Source organism: Odocoileus virginianus, chromosome 1 (genome assembly GCF_023699985.2).
Source record: "Odocoileus virginianus isolate 20LAN1187 ecotype Illinois chromosome 1, Ovbor_1.2, whole genome shotgun sequence".
Lineage (NCBI taxonomy): Eukaryota > Metazoa > Chordata > Mammalia > Artiodactyla > Cervidae > Odocoileus > Odocoileus virginianus.
This window is the reverse complement of record NC_069674.1, coordinates 71,805,284-71,819,519: the sequence shown is the minus strand read 5'-3', so window position 1 is coordinate 71,819,519 and position 14,236 is coordinate 71,805,284. Positions and strand designations below refer to the sequence as shown.

At 36.7% G+C, this 14,236-nt stretch overlaps 1 protein-coding gene across 4 annotated transcripts in view; it reads right to left on the bottom strand.

Annotated features, from left to right (window-relative positions):
• Positions 1–14,236, bottom strand: part of PHTF2 (putative homeodomain transcription factor 2) — a 131,631-nt gene that overhangs the window by 51,747 nt on the left and 65,648 nt on the right. For 3 of the 4 annotated variants that reach the window (XM_070469833.1, XM_070469825.1, XM_070469832.1), the window contains exon 3: positions 1,656–1,712. The exons of the other annotated variant lie outside the window; for it this stretch is intronic. In XM_070469833.1, the coding sequence (XP_070325934.1) occupies positions 1,656–1,712 (57 nt within the window). The remainder of the gene's footprint in view (positions 1–1,655; positions 1,713–14,236) is intronic. 4 annotated transcript variants of the gene reach the window in all.

Below are 14,236 nucleotides of genomic sequence, written 5' to 3'. Positions count from 1 at the left end.
CAGATGACTCTGGCGGGCTACAGTCCATGAAGTCACACAGAGTTGGACACAACTGAGTGACTTAATGCACAGGTACATATGTATACATATTTATAGACACACATACTTTAAATACTGAGGACTCCCCAGTCTGCCAAGTACCACCTGAATATTTCTAAAACAGAATTATGTATCTACTCCTCTTCTAATATTTCCCGCCATACTTAGTGCTGCCTTAATGAAGTTGTTGAAATAGAAATCTAACCAGGTAACTTTTTCTGCTTAAAACTCATTCATGTCTCTTCTGTTGTTTTCTAAATTATGTCTAGACTCGGGTAAAGCAGTTAAACCTCTTCAAGATCTGACTTCATTTTCTTGTTTTTCTCCACATCACTCTAATTGCCTTCCTCCATCCAACCTATTACCCATCAAGTTCCTTGAGGATTCCTGAGTCAGTCATGCTCCTTCCATCATGTCTATTTTCATAAGCTCTTCATTCTGTCTGGAATGTTTTCCTCATTCTCCCTAATGTCTGTCAAACTCAACTCATGAGTCACTTCCTCTGTGAAGCTTTCCTAACCTCACTAGCAGTGCTTCCCAAATTTGTACCCTGACAGAGAACTACACATCCCTCTCTTAACTGAATTTATCTCATTTGTAATCATGTATCTCGTCTACATAATTATAGTATACTTTATCTTTTTTGTCCCCATGATTTAATCCTATACTTAAGACATAGCAAGTGCTCACTGCAACTTTGTTGGCTGTATTAACTTTTCATGACAACAGTTCAAAGATTAAAACTGACAAATGGTAGAGTCTTGCTCTTTAATATAGATGATTAAGTTGTCTAAACACTAGATTTTTTTTGACAGATTTTTTAAGCAAATATAGACATGGGTTTTCAATTTAATGTAAACTTTTTGTACAAAATATAAAGCAACTAAAGTATCATTCTCTGGGCCAGTATTAAGTTTAGCTCGTGCAGGAACACACTGATTAGTATCATCTATGCAAATGAAAAATATAAATCTTATTACTGAAAAGGTGTTGACTGCTGAGAAACAAAACCAAATTTAGTTAGAAAATAGTTTTCATGCTAGCAAGGTAGCCTATGAGGACATCTTATCACTGTAAATGATTACACGTCCAAAAAGAAATTGCGAACTATAGAAACATTTTAATTAATGTTTTACTTTCCTAAATTCCTTCCAAAAATGGCCAACTTTTCAGCGACTCTGTTTGCGTCCAAGTCATTGTTAGTAGCACCAAAAAGCAGATCTCGATTAAGCAGAGCAGCGTTTGCACAGTATCACTCAGGCGGGAAAAATCCTGAAACACTTACCAGTTTAATAAACTGTACAGAGCAATGACAGCATCAAAAGGGAGGAAAAGTAAACTAGAAGTATAAGGTGACAAGTGAAAGGGGAAAAGAGCTGACAAAAAATAATCATTAGAAATTAAATTAAAAAAAACAGAAAGATGCTAAAGATCCCAAAAAGAAAAATCAGAGGTAAAGACACATGAATATACCATCATAAAAGACTTTACTCCATTATATAAAAGTGTGGACAGAATGAGTAATATTAATTTGTACCTTAAAAGGTCTGCAGAAAGATATTAAATAAACTGTGGTTAATAATCAATTTATAGAATATACAAAATAAACTTGTTACCTTGATTTCTCTTTGTTCAACAGATTTTTCCCATATTTGTTGATCATATGCTCCAATCTATGAAAATAAAATAAAAACAGTACTACATTAAATGATCATTGTTGGAGCCCATCCAACAAATACAACTCTGTTGAATGACAAGTCACAAGTTATTCATTCAACACAGATTAGATCCCGCTCTGTCTCCTACTTCTGTACCCATGCTGTATGGCAGTGGTTCTCAAAGAATGCCTGTAGGAACAGCAGTTTTCGCACCATCTCAAAACTTGATAGAAATGCCAACTGTCTTCACCTCAGAATTACTGAATCAGAAATATGGATTGGATAATCAACAATCTGTTTTTACAATCCCTCGAGATGATTATGATACACTACTGAAGTTTAAAAGCCTAGGGCAATGACCCTAGGGAATCTTTTATTTTAAACTAACATAATTGTTAAAGCCCTGGTACATTCAAGAAAAAACTCCCAAGTGACACACTCTGTATGGAATTATTTTTAAAGAAAAAATATCAATGTTCTTTGGAAGTAAAAATTCGTAAGCAGGTAGACCACAATTACCCACTTAGAGTAAGGTTTAAGTTGAAAAATAAAGCAACTTAAGACACAGAGAAAGCATCAAGAAGCAGAATTCTTTGCAGCTTGTGCCTATTACTCTTACAAGCTGGCAAGTTCTCTGAATACACCTATACTTGGGCAGGATGAACAAACCATTCTTACTGTTCCTAACCAAGTTCTTTTCTTTTGCCTCCTATTATCTCCAATTTCCACTCAATTTCCTATATTCAAGAGGACACTGAAATGGGTCAAAAGCCTATAGTTTAAACTAAGAGTTTTCATTATGAGCATTAATTGAAAATTAGAATTCTGAGAAATTAAAATTACTTCAGATAATTACAATTTAGAGACTGGAGGCAGTGACCAGAGACAGGCAAAGACATCAGTAAACTCAAGAAAGAGTATTTTCTGACTCACAAGATCTTTCTACCCACAAGTCCTCTTTTCTACCCATTCTTTTTAAAATCTCATTTCAAGAAATAAAAAATTGATAAGCTGATAATGTTTTAAAGACAGACATAAAGGAGGTAAAAAAAATTGTTAAATCATTTTTTAAAGGTGTGATTTTTACAAAGACTTTTTAAGGGCGTACATGCTTTTACACATTTTCTAGCAGAGAAAGAAATGCCCAGGCATTTAGTGTGTATCTGGGGCTGTTCTGTAAGTACCCTTAATAACCCATTTCTGTTATTCTCTCCTACATGTTAATCTTATTTATTCTAATTTCTCTGTTCCTTGAAATACTGTCCTTTTTCATCACTTTCCTGTGACTTTTTTCTTATTTTGAAAACCACTTTATGATATACTAATACCCTGCAAATTAAAATCCTTCAACATGTAAGCCAAGTCACACATACTTAACTGAAACTGCCATCAGTCTCTAGAAAGCATGATTAAGTCCTAGGTAAGCAATAACCAAATGGTTAGTCCTAACGGTAGTACTGAACTGAGATGACTAGCTTCCCCTTACTCTCTTAAACTCTGAATTCAATCAATCATCTTTCTTAAAATCATAAAAGGTAAGTATCAGAATGACTGGGCTAATTCAATCAACATTTGTTTTTTTTAAATATGTAACTATTTCAATGTACTGTGTACTCTTCAGTGAAACAATCACCAAAACCAATCAATAGTAGGTTTTGTTGTTATTGCTTAGTAACTAGTGAGTGAGTGCTGAAAGTTGCTCAGTCGTGTCTGACTCTTTGCGACCCCATGGACTGTTTTATGTATGTAGCCTGCCAGGCTCCTCTGTCCATGGGATTCTCCAGGCAAGAATACTAGAGTGGGTAGCCGTTCCCTTCTCCAGGGGATCTTTCCAAGCCAGGGATCAAACCCAGGTCACCCACGCTGCAGGTGGATTCTTTACCAGCTGAGCCACCAGGGACACCCCAGTAGCCAAGTCACGTAAAACTCTCTTGTACTATATGCCACGGCCCACCAGGCCCCTCTGCCCGTGCGATTTCCCAGACACAGGTACCAATATATTTAATAATTATTTTGGCAGTATTTTGTTTTCAGGTACAAAACAATGCACTAGGTTTTCTTTAAAAAGAACTGTAGTGGTTTTCTGGGTTTTTTTTTAAGTAATCAATTTATTGGCTGTGCCATGAAGCATGAGAGATCTTAGTTCCCTGACTAGGGATGGATGTTAGTTCCCTGCAATGGAAGCATGGAGTCTGACCATGCTTAACTTGATCACAAGGGGATACAAGAACATCCAAGTGTTTTTATTTCAAGAATATGGACATGGGAATATATACCCTACAGTTCTAAAGTCAGGGAAAATAAAATAATGCATGTACAACAGACCAAATCAAAAAAGCATGCCAGTACAACCACAGTATGCTACTAAACGGCTCCAGATTTTAAAAGGTGTAGAAAGTCTAATAAACCTTGCAGAAGCAGTGGTTAAAAGTGGAAAAGTTTTTTGAAGGCTGAAATTCTTGCAAATAGCAGAATGATGATGCAGAATATTGACTGCTATAAAAATATAAAAAAGAAAATGATTACTTGTTTTACTGGGTAATCAACTTTTATTAAAGATTTCATGGATGACAAGAGGAACAACTTTTGCTGTAACAGAATACCTTGTGGGATTTTTTTTTTTTTTCAAACCAGGTTTAAGTGTCATTTTCAGTTACAAGCATTTAAATTTCTCCAAAGTGGAAACATCAGTTCTCTTTTGTTTAGTTTTCATTTTGCTTTGAAAATAATACCGGAGCAGACCCTTTAGTTACATAAGCAGACTGCCTAGTTTATTGAAGAAAACTGCGAGATAGAAGCCTTTAAAGCTAACCACAGGTGTTTCAGGAGATGCTCAGGGTTCTGCTTAGTGATATATAATGCTATTAACAAACTACCCTTAGGTATCAATTCAGACTTAATTGTCTCTGAAAACTGCATCCTGGAATACGTGTATAGGACCTCAGAAACATCATGAAATCAGGGTGGTAGCAGGGCACTAGAAGGGACAGGGAAGGAATTCAGAAGGGAAGACTCCTTTCTGACCTAAAGCCTCACTTCATTCCACCCTGAAATCTGGCAAGATAGAAGATTAGAACACATGCGGCTGGGGTCAAGCTTTTCCCTTGAAAGAAACATAATCTTACAGTCAATCGTAACAGAGCAAAAAGACAAGTGAAACAAACTGAAGAGAAGAACGATCTTCTCAAGACTTAAGGTCATAGATAAAGAATACTTTGCAGAGCTGTGTATATATATTAAAAAAAAAAAACTTGACAAGTTTTCCAAAGGTTATATGCTATTTCTGACTCACACATACTACACAGACTTGACTAAATCACCTAACCTCGATAGCTGTTTCTCTTGTGTATTTATTTCTTCTACAAAAAATTAAATGCCAAGTTCAAATACAGTTCTGTGAAAAATCATGAAGACAATAACTACATTGTATTTTAATGCCATACAAAATATTAAGAGAAGTTCAGTAGTAACATGTGTCTAACAGAGAAGGCATTTTAATCAGATAGTATGTTCTTTAACTGAGAAAAATATTATGTAATATTTTGGCCATTTTCAAATTTTAGCTACCAACTGCCTAACTGCTCTTCCCTGACCCACAAAATGCCTCCATTGTTTGGGTGTTTAGAAAAGTGTCTAATATTCTATAGGAACAAAAGGATATATATGCAAATAATGTTTTATTGGTAGACAAATACCTACATAATTAATGTATGAGTAGTTCCATGAATTTTGACCATATTCTCCATATGATGCTGTGCTTCAAGGAGGGAAAAACATTGCTTCTATTGTATTATAAGAGAGGACTCAAATTCTGATTAACATCTGATGTGCAGCCAATACTTTTATATACACGTTAAGAAAGTAACATTCATTCTCTGGTGCCTGGCTACAAATAGCAAATTTTATCAATGCTCTGATTATTCCTCCCACAGATGCCCCAAACACCTTAAGCCTCTAGTGTAATCTTACCCAACCAGAGCTAATCAGCAGTCAGTCTTTTTCACCAGGTCCCAGAAGACCAAACACTTTGCCCGCTATAGATGCATTCTGTATCTTCAACAACAGGTCTTTTAATCTTATATGGATCATTTACAATACTCCCCATAATGACAGCAAGCATAATTCTAAATTTTCTCCTCATAGGCTTTAATTTTTAATTACTCAGAACACAACACTCCTGGAAGCAGTTTTAATCAATTATTTCAACTGCATCAAAGTCGTACAATGGAAATGTTAAGACTGGTTTAAAAAAACAATTAAAAAATAAAGAAAATATTCAAGGGACCAGTATCCTGAAAGTGGTTAAAAAAATAATTTTAAGGAAAAAATGAGAAAAGAAATTGAGATACTATAATTTAGTAATATCAAGCACACTAAAATTGAACTAATATATGCTTTATGACATTCTGAAGATCTACTTATAAAAGGCAAATGGATGGAGCTAATTAACAACATTAAACATGTATGTAAATATATATATATATATAGCAGACATTTCAAAAAGATACATAAAAACCATTAATAATATCTCTGGAAAGTACGGAAAAAAACAGCACTTTTATTTTCTGCTTTATATTCACTGATACTGTATCACTTCTTCTCCCTACAATGGATATGTACTATCTTTATAAAGCAGGAGTCTAACCCAGGTCTAGTAAACCACAAAGTAATCTGAATTGGTTATCTGAGAAACTAATACATTTCTGTCAACGAATATTATCTTTGCAAGGAATCATCTGCCTCTACTTGTCATCATTCTAGTTTTTATTTTTCTATACACTGAGACAAAATGGAGAAGAGAAATAGAGGGGTGGGGCAAGGAGAGGGAGAGGTGGGAGGGACAGTCAGGGATGGAGGGAGAGAGAGGAATGAGAGGAGAGAATTGGTAGGTAAAAAAAAAAAAAAAAAAGACTGTCATTGTCCAGGTGTCTGCCATTTGGCTCTGGCTTCTCCGGAAAAGAAATAATAATGAAAATGAAGGTATCGAGAATACAAATACTAAAGACTACATAATTAAATGGTGAAGTGGGAAATATGTGTCAGTTATGATTCCAGAAAAGAAATACTTCTGAAAAACAATTTGAAAAGCTACTCTTGGGTGATCTGATTACTACCTAGGTCATCACATTTACAAGAACAGTGGGTCACATATCAGGAGGCTAAAAAGAAGGTGTTGCTTCAAAAATGTAGTTACCAACAGTTAATTAGATGAAGTGCTTAAATAAAAGATGTAGAGTTCACAAATAAATATAAGCAGGGCAAATGGAGGCCCAGATTTGCACACATACTTTAAACACTCAGCTCTTTCATTAATGAATGGGCATTCCATAATACTATGTTAGAGCCCTAATTTTTCCTACTACTTTCATGCTTAGTTTCATTTTTTTTGCAATATCATTTCAGAAACTCTGAAAAGTAGGCTATTAATTCTCACAAACACCAAATCAAGCTTAAAAAAGTAGGACTTCCTGGTGGTCCAGTGGCTATGACTCTCTACTCCCAATGCAAGGGGCCTGGGTTCAGGCCCTGGTTGAGGAACTGGATCCCACATGCTATAACTAAAAGATCCCACATGCCACAATACATAAAAATAAGTAAATATTTTAAAAGGTAACACAGAGCCCAATCCTCTCCAAGCTTGGTCTAATTCAACAAACATCAAAGCCCAATCACGTGCCGGGACAAACGAAGCCTGCCTTTGTCAGCAAGTCTGTTAAAAGCACAAGACAAGAGGCTAAAGAATCTCGAGACAATTGGCTTCCAGTACAACTCACGATAATTAGTTTTTATCTTTGAGTCTTTTTATAAAAATGAAAGTTATCAATCAGAAAATATCCTTTGTTATATTTATAAGTTTTGGCTTTTTAATCCTATGTTCCTGCACCGACTCGGTTGATCAGCTCTTAATGTTTGCTGACAGGAGTTAGAAGAGACGCTGGACTCTGCAAGAGAATTGGCTTTTCATCCTGCCTCCACCATGACTAGTCTTATGGGCCTTGGCAAGTTTCTTGACCTCTGAGATTCTTTAAAATGAGGAAAACAGAACATATTTCACAGAATTGGAATATAAAATGATTTTGTCTGGTATACAGCTGGTGCTCTGTGAATGTTAGTTCTTTCCTTTCTTGGGCAATCTCAATCTCTCCAGGCCTCAAATACCTCATTTTTAAATTGATGAAGTTAATTACATTTAAATTAAATCAGGACAACTTTTTCCAAGTTTTAATTGGAGGACAACTTTACAGCTTTACAGTGTTGTGTTGGTTTCTGCCATACAACAGCATAAGACAGCTGTAAGTATACAGATATCCCCTCCCTCCTGAGCCTCCCTTCCACTTTCCCCAACAACTCACCCCTCTAGGTTGTATGACAACATTTAGATTCACTAAAGATAATGTGGATGACCAGAGATTAATTTTCTTTATGTACCAGTATGGGGAGAGGAAAGACATAGTGTTATCATGGAAAAAAGCAGAATCAGAAGGATAGCTGGAAATGTCAAGGCAGAAGGTACTAAGAAAAAAAGCAAACAAGGATGTAAAGTTAAGTGTCCTTTTCTTAATTAATAACCAAGGTAAAATTTTTCTAGAATTACATACAGTTTTTTAGTGAAACCAGAACTGTCAACACCCAAAATCTCATTTACCCAGACAACTAAACTATATGGTTTCCACTCTCACAATGATCTATCTACAAGGATGATAAGAAACATGAGACTGAGGGAGGGGTTGAGCAAATCAACAAAAGTAAAGTTATTGAACAAAAGAGCAGGTTTGAGAATACAGATTACCAATGAAAGAAAACATATCTATAATTTAAAAAATTATGTTGTCATGGTAGACATTCTGAAATTTTATGGCACTTCTGTTCATATTACTAAAAACTCCTAAAGAAACAATTAGGGTCATTTAAAATTAGGATTATTAACTTCCAGATAAATCTCTCCCCAGAATTAGTGGAAACTATTTCTTTTGACTTTTTTAAACTTTAAAATTTAACTTTATAACCATTTTTAATTGAAGTATAGTTAATTTACAATCTTGTGTTACTTTAAGGTATACAAAAAAGTGATCCATTTATATATATGTGTGTGTATATATAGTATGTATATATACACACACATATTCTTTTAAAAGTTCTTTTGCATTATGAGTTATCACAAGATATTGAATATAATTCCCTGTGCTATACAGTAAGTCCTCGTTGTTTGTCTATTTTATGTAAAGTAGTGAGTGAGTGAGTGAGTGAATGAGTGAAGTTGCTCAGTTGTGTCCGACTCCTTGCAACCCCATGGACTGTAGCCTACCAGGCTTCTCCATTCATGGGATTTTCCAGGCAAGAATACTGAAGTGGGTTGTCATTTTCTTCTCCAGGAGATCTTCCCGACCCAGGGATTGAACCTGGGTCTCCTGCATTGTAGGCAGAAGCTTTACCATCTGACATGCTAATCCCAACCTACTAATGTATACCTTTGGTAACCATAAATTTGTTTTCTATGTCTACAAGTCTATTTCTCTTTTACAAAAAAGTTCATTTGTATCATTGTTTTAGATTCCATATTTAAGCGATATCATATGATATTTGTCTTTGTCTGACTTACTTCACTTAATATGATAATCATTAGATCCATCCATGTTGCTGAAATGGCATTGTTTCAATCTTTTTCATGGCTAATGACCCATTGTATAAATAAACACCACATCTTCTTTATCCATTCAACTGTCAACGGACATGTAGGTTAACTTTTTTAAACTATTTCAAGGAAAATTTCTCAATGCTTTGAATATCAAATAAGTTTTCACTCTTTTTTGCCCATAAATACTGCCTCTCAAACAAATTTAGCTACTGAGTGCCTAGGAATATCTGAGTCCTTAAAACTGCTCCTATGTAAAGCCTTGGTGCTAACCTGCTATGTATCTTCAATAGCAAATTCCCATTACGTCTCCAATTACATGCTCTCTAATCCTATTCTCTCGCTTTTCACAATGTCTTGTTTTAATCAACATATTGTCCAATGTTTCTGACTGTCCATTACATACATAATGCACACACACTCCTATAATTGTCAGACACTCAGGTAATGATGAGGATCAAATGAGGAAGTTAAATCATTTCATTACACAATATAAACTATGAGTGATGATAACGTCAGAAAAAAGGTGTGTTCTGAAGACACGGCATGAGTTAGTAACTCCTTTGAATGTGTAACAACTGCCAAATTACAAACTCTTTAACTCTTCTGAATCAGTTTTAGAACTCTAAAAATCACATGAGAAGCCAAATCATAGTGTGAAGTGCAGTAGCTCAGTCGTGTCTGACTCTTTGAGACGCCACAGACTGGAGCCTGCCAGGCTCCTTGGTCCACGTGATTCTCCAGGTAAGAATAATGGAGTGAGTATCCCTTTTCCTTCACCAGGGGATCTTCCCCACCCATGGATTGAACCCAGGTCTCCCGCATTGCAGGCAGATTCTTTACTGTCTGAGCCACGAGGGAAGCCCAAGCCAAATCACATAAGCCTTTTAATCCAATAATTAAAATACTGCCCTATAATTCTAGTTTGGGGGGCAAGAGACGGACCTAAAACGACTAAGTATTCAAAGTTAAGATCGGGTTTCTCCCCCTTTCTGAAAATAGAGCACTCCTATGAAACTGTTTATAGGTCAAAATGGCTTAAAATGAAAAATGAAGAATCAATTATCTTAGGACACATCTTGCTAACAAAGGCACAAAATAAATCGAGATAAAGCACAGATGCTCACAGACACAGTTCAAAGCAGTGGCAGCTGGGATGCTTCACGTTGTTCCTGGGGAAGGAGTTTCGCGGTGCATTCTTTCTGCTCAGGGTGTGTGCGGCCCCTTGAACAGCTCACTCACCGCAAAACAAACGCTGGATGCTATTTTCACTTTTCACCTTTTTTCATGAAAGTGAAAATACTCTCTGGATTATTTTTAGGGGGCAGGTAGCAACGAACCCAATGTAGGCCTTCTGTAAAAGCAAGTGGTGTACCACACTTTCAACAAGTGGGGGATACCTGTATCCTAACTGGGGAAAGAAGTTTAAGTCATAGAATAAACAGGAATAATCATAAGCAAAGAGGTTTCCTGGCAATCTCTCTGCTTCAACTGTCATTTATTTCTTTTGCTATCAATTACTACCAGAATCGTTTCATACCAAAAGTGTTACTTAAAGTGTTATTTAATCAAAGCTGCTTAAATAGAAGGCAAAGTAAAAAAAAATAAAACTTTTTTTTTAAGAGTAAAAAGTCTTTTTAGATGGAGAATAGAACTTTAAAGGAAGAAAACAAGATTTATGAAATTTAACCCACTTTAAATTACAACATATCTACCCAGCCTCTAGCATTTGGATTAAAACATCAAAGTTTGAAAACATATCTTCATCTACAGATATTAAAATCTGTTTAATTAGCAAAGATTCCATTCATTATTAGTAATAACAGCTAAGGCCATTTCACATCTTCCCACAGATTCTGTTAGGTTATACATCATCTAAAACCACTCTCTTACCTGGATTAATCCTAAGCATAGTGTATTACAGGCCACATACATACTATCGAATCATGAACCATGACCAAGTTTCTATTGCCTAACAAAAGCCAGTTAATGATATAGTAAAACACTGATTCAAGTTTAGAAAAAAGTCTTGAAGGGTATTCTTCAATTCAATAAAGAGAGATGATCATGGAAGAATGTGCTTCTAAGAAATTATAAATCCAAAGAAAAAATACTCAGAGTTCATTATAATTCAAAACAGAATGAAGTAAGGACTATCGCATTACACATCACTGAGAGCTGGTCTGAAAATGAGCAGTATTTGTGAGACAAAAGGTATAACAGGAAACTTGCTGAATATGGGGGCATGGGAAAGAGGTAACAAGACAATTTCTGGCTTAAGTACCTTGAATTGTAAAGGTATCATTAACCATGGCATGGAATTAAAAAAAAAAAAAAACCCACAGGTTTGAAAAAAGCTCTTGGAGCTCTAAGACAGCTAAGAATTACGTCTGAATTCAGAGAGTTGAAAAGGTAAAAAAAAAAGAAAAAAGAAAAAAATTGGAACTCAGAAGCTTAAACTAGGTGTTGTGACATTATGTGGTCAATTTGATAATCTACAGGAACAGAATAACTTAGTGAGATCAAGAACAAAATATTAAGAAGGGTAAATATTCAACTGGAGGGAAGAAGTATCAAAATCAAGTAAGGAGACTTAGAAAAATTAGATAGGTAGGAAGAGGCTATATGATATATTTATATATGACAATTAAACCATTATATTTACATATATAAAGGGAGTATAGTATACACATTAATATACTATAATAAATGGCAAACAGGAGTTTTAAGAAAGAAGGTAAAGAAAGCTAAAAATATTGAAATACTTTGAAGTTATTAGATAAACATATTCATGTCAAATAATCTCGATCACATTTAAATAGAGGCCAAGTCATTAGCTGAAACATGGAAGGTGGGAGTTTAGTAAATGGGGGATGATAAAATTCAGATATGCAGATGACACCACCCTTATGGCAGAAAGTGAAGAGGAACTAAAAAGCCTCTTGACAAAAGTGAAAGAGGAGAGTGAAAAAGTTGGCTTAAAGCTCAACATTCAGAAAACTTAAGATCATGGCATCCGGTCCCATCACTTCATGGGAATTAGACGGGGAAACTGGAAACAGTATCAGACTTTATTTTTTTGGGCTCCAAAATCACTGCAGATGGTGACTGCAATCATGAAATTAAAAGACGCTTACTCCTTGGAAGGAAAGTTATGACCCACCTAGACAGCATATTAAAAAGCAAAGACATTACTTTGCCAAGAAAGGTCCATCTAGTCAAGGCTATGGTTTTTCCAGTGGTCATGTATGGATATGAGAGCTGGACTGTGAAGAAAGCTGAGCGCCGAAGAATTGATGCTTTTGAACGGTGGTGTTGGAGAAGACTCTTGAGAGTCCCTTGGACTGCAAGGAGATCCAACCAGTCCATCCTGAATGCGGTAAGTCCTGAGTGTTCATTGGAAGGACTGATGCTGAAGCTGAAACTCCAATAACTTTGGACACCTCATGCGAAGAGTTGATTCACTGGAAAAGACCCTGATGCTGGGAGGGATTGGGGGCAGGAGGAGAAGAGGACGACAGAGGATGAGATGGCTAGATGGCATCACCGAATCCATGGACATGAGTTTGAGTAAACTCCGGGAGCTGGTGATGGACAGGGAGGCCTGGTGTGCTGCGATTCATGGGGTCGCAAAGAGTCAGACACGACGGAGCGGCTGAACTAACTAACTAAAGGTAGGAAATAACCAGTCAGGGAGACAACACAGAATCAACTAGAGTGAGTTAGATTAGGGTCACCAGGAAGAGCAAATGCAGATGAGATGGTATTAGAAACAGTCAGTTGGGAGTCAGCTGAGTTACATGTTTGTATTTTCTCTTTCACCACCAAATCTCAAGATCAGGAGGGAAGAATTAAATATACAAACAAACACGCACCCTGCCACCAAATATCTACAACATACCAGGCATGATGCTATGCCCTTGGCAAGGCCCTTCATTAAATCTTCTAACTGTATAGCTTCCTTTCTCTTTCTTCCTGCTTCTCCCGAACAATTCAGGAGTACAGCCATTAGATGGGTCAGAGTGCCCTGGGGGGCAAGGGGCTGAGCGCGCTTGCAAAGAAGGGTGTCAGAGACTCTGACACACAGGGGTAACCATGGTGGGTTATCAACCAAAGGCGGGTATAGAAGGGGACCTTGTGGGAAGGGTAAGGAGAGGACCACATGTTGGGGTGACCCAGCCTCGCAGCGTAAAGAGATCAACTACTTGGAGAACATGCTGATGTGGGGTATCAGAGCCCAAGAAACATAAAGAAGGTCTAGAATAAAGAGCTTGAAGGGATTAAGAGGGTATCCATATACAATATGGTATGACAAGAGAATGGTTACATTTATAAGGACTAATATCTCAAAAGCTTGAAAATGTTCCCCTGACTCAAAAACCTCTATAAAGCTATGAAAGAGATAGTTAGTTCAATGACATGAATGCTATATATAAGTTCAGTTCAGTTCAGTCGCTCATTCGTGTCTGAGTCTTTGCGACCCCATGAATCGCAGCACACCAGGCCTCCCTTTACATCACCAACTCTTGGAGTTTACTCAAACTCATGCCCATTGAGTCGGTGATGCCATCCAGTCATCTCACCCTCTGTCGTCCCCTTCTCCTCCTGCCCCCAGTCCCTCCCGGCATCAAGGTCTTTTCCAATGAGTCAACTCTTTGCATGAGGTGCCCAAAGTACCGGAGTTTCAGCTTCAGCATCAGTCCTTCCAATGAACACCCAGGACTGATCTCCTTGAGGATGGACTGGTTGGATCTCCTTGCAGTCCAAGGGACTCTCAGGAGTCTTCTCCAACACCACAGTTCAAAAGCATCAATTCTTCAGCACTTGGCTTTCTTCACAGTCCAATTCTCACATCCATACATGACTACTGGAAAAACCATAGCCTTGACTAAACGGACCTTGGTTG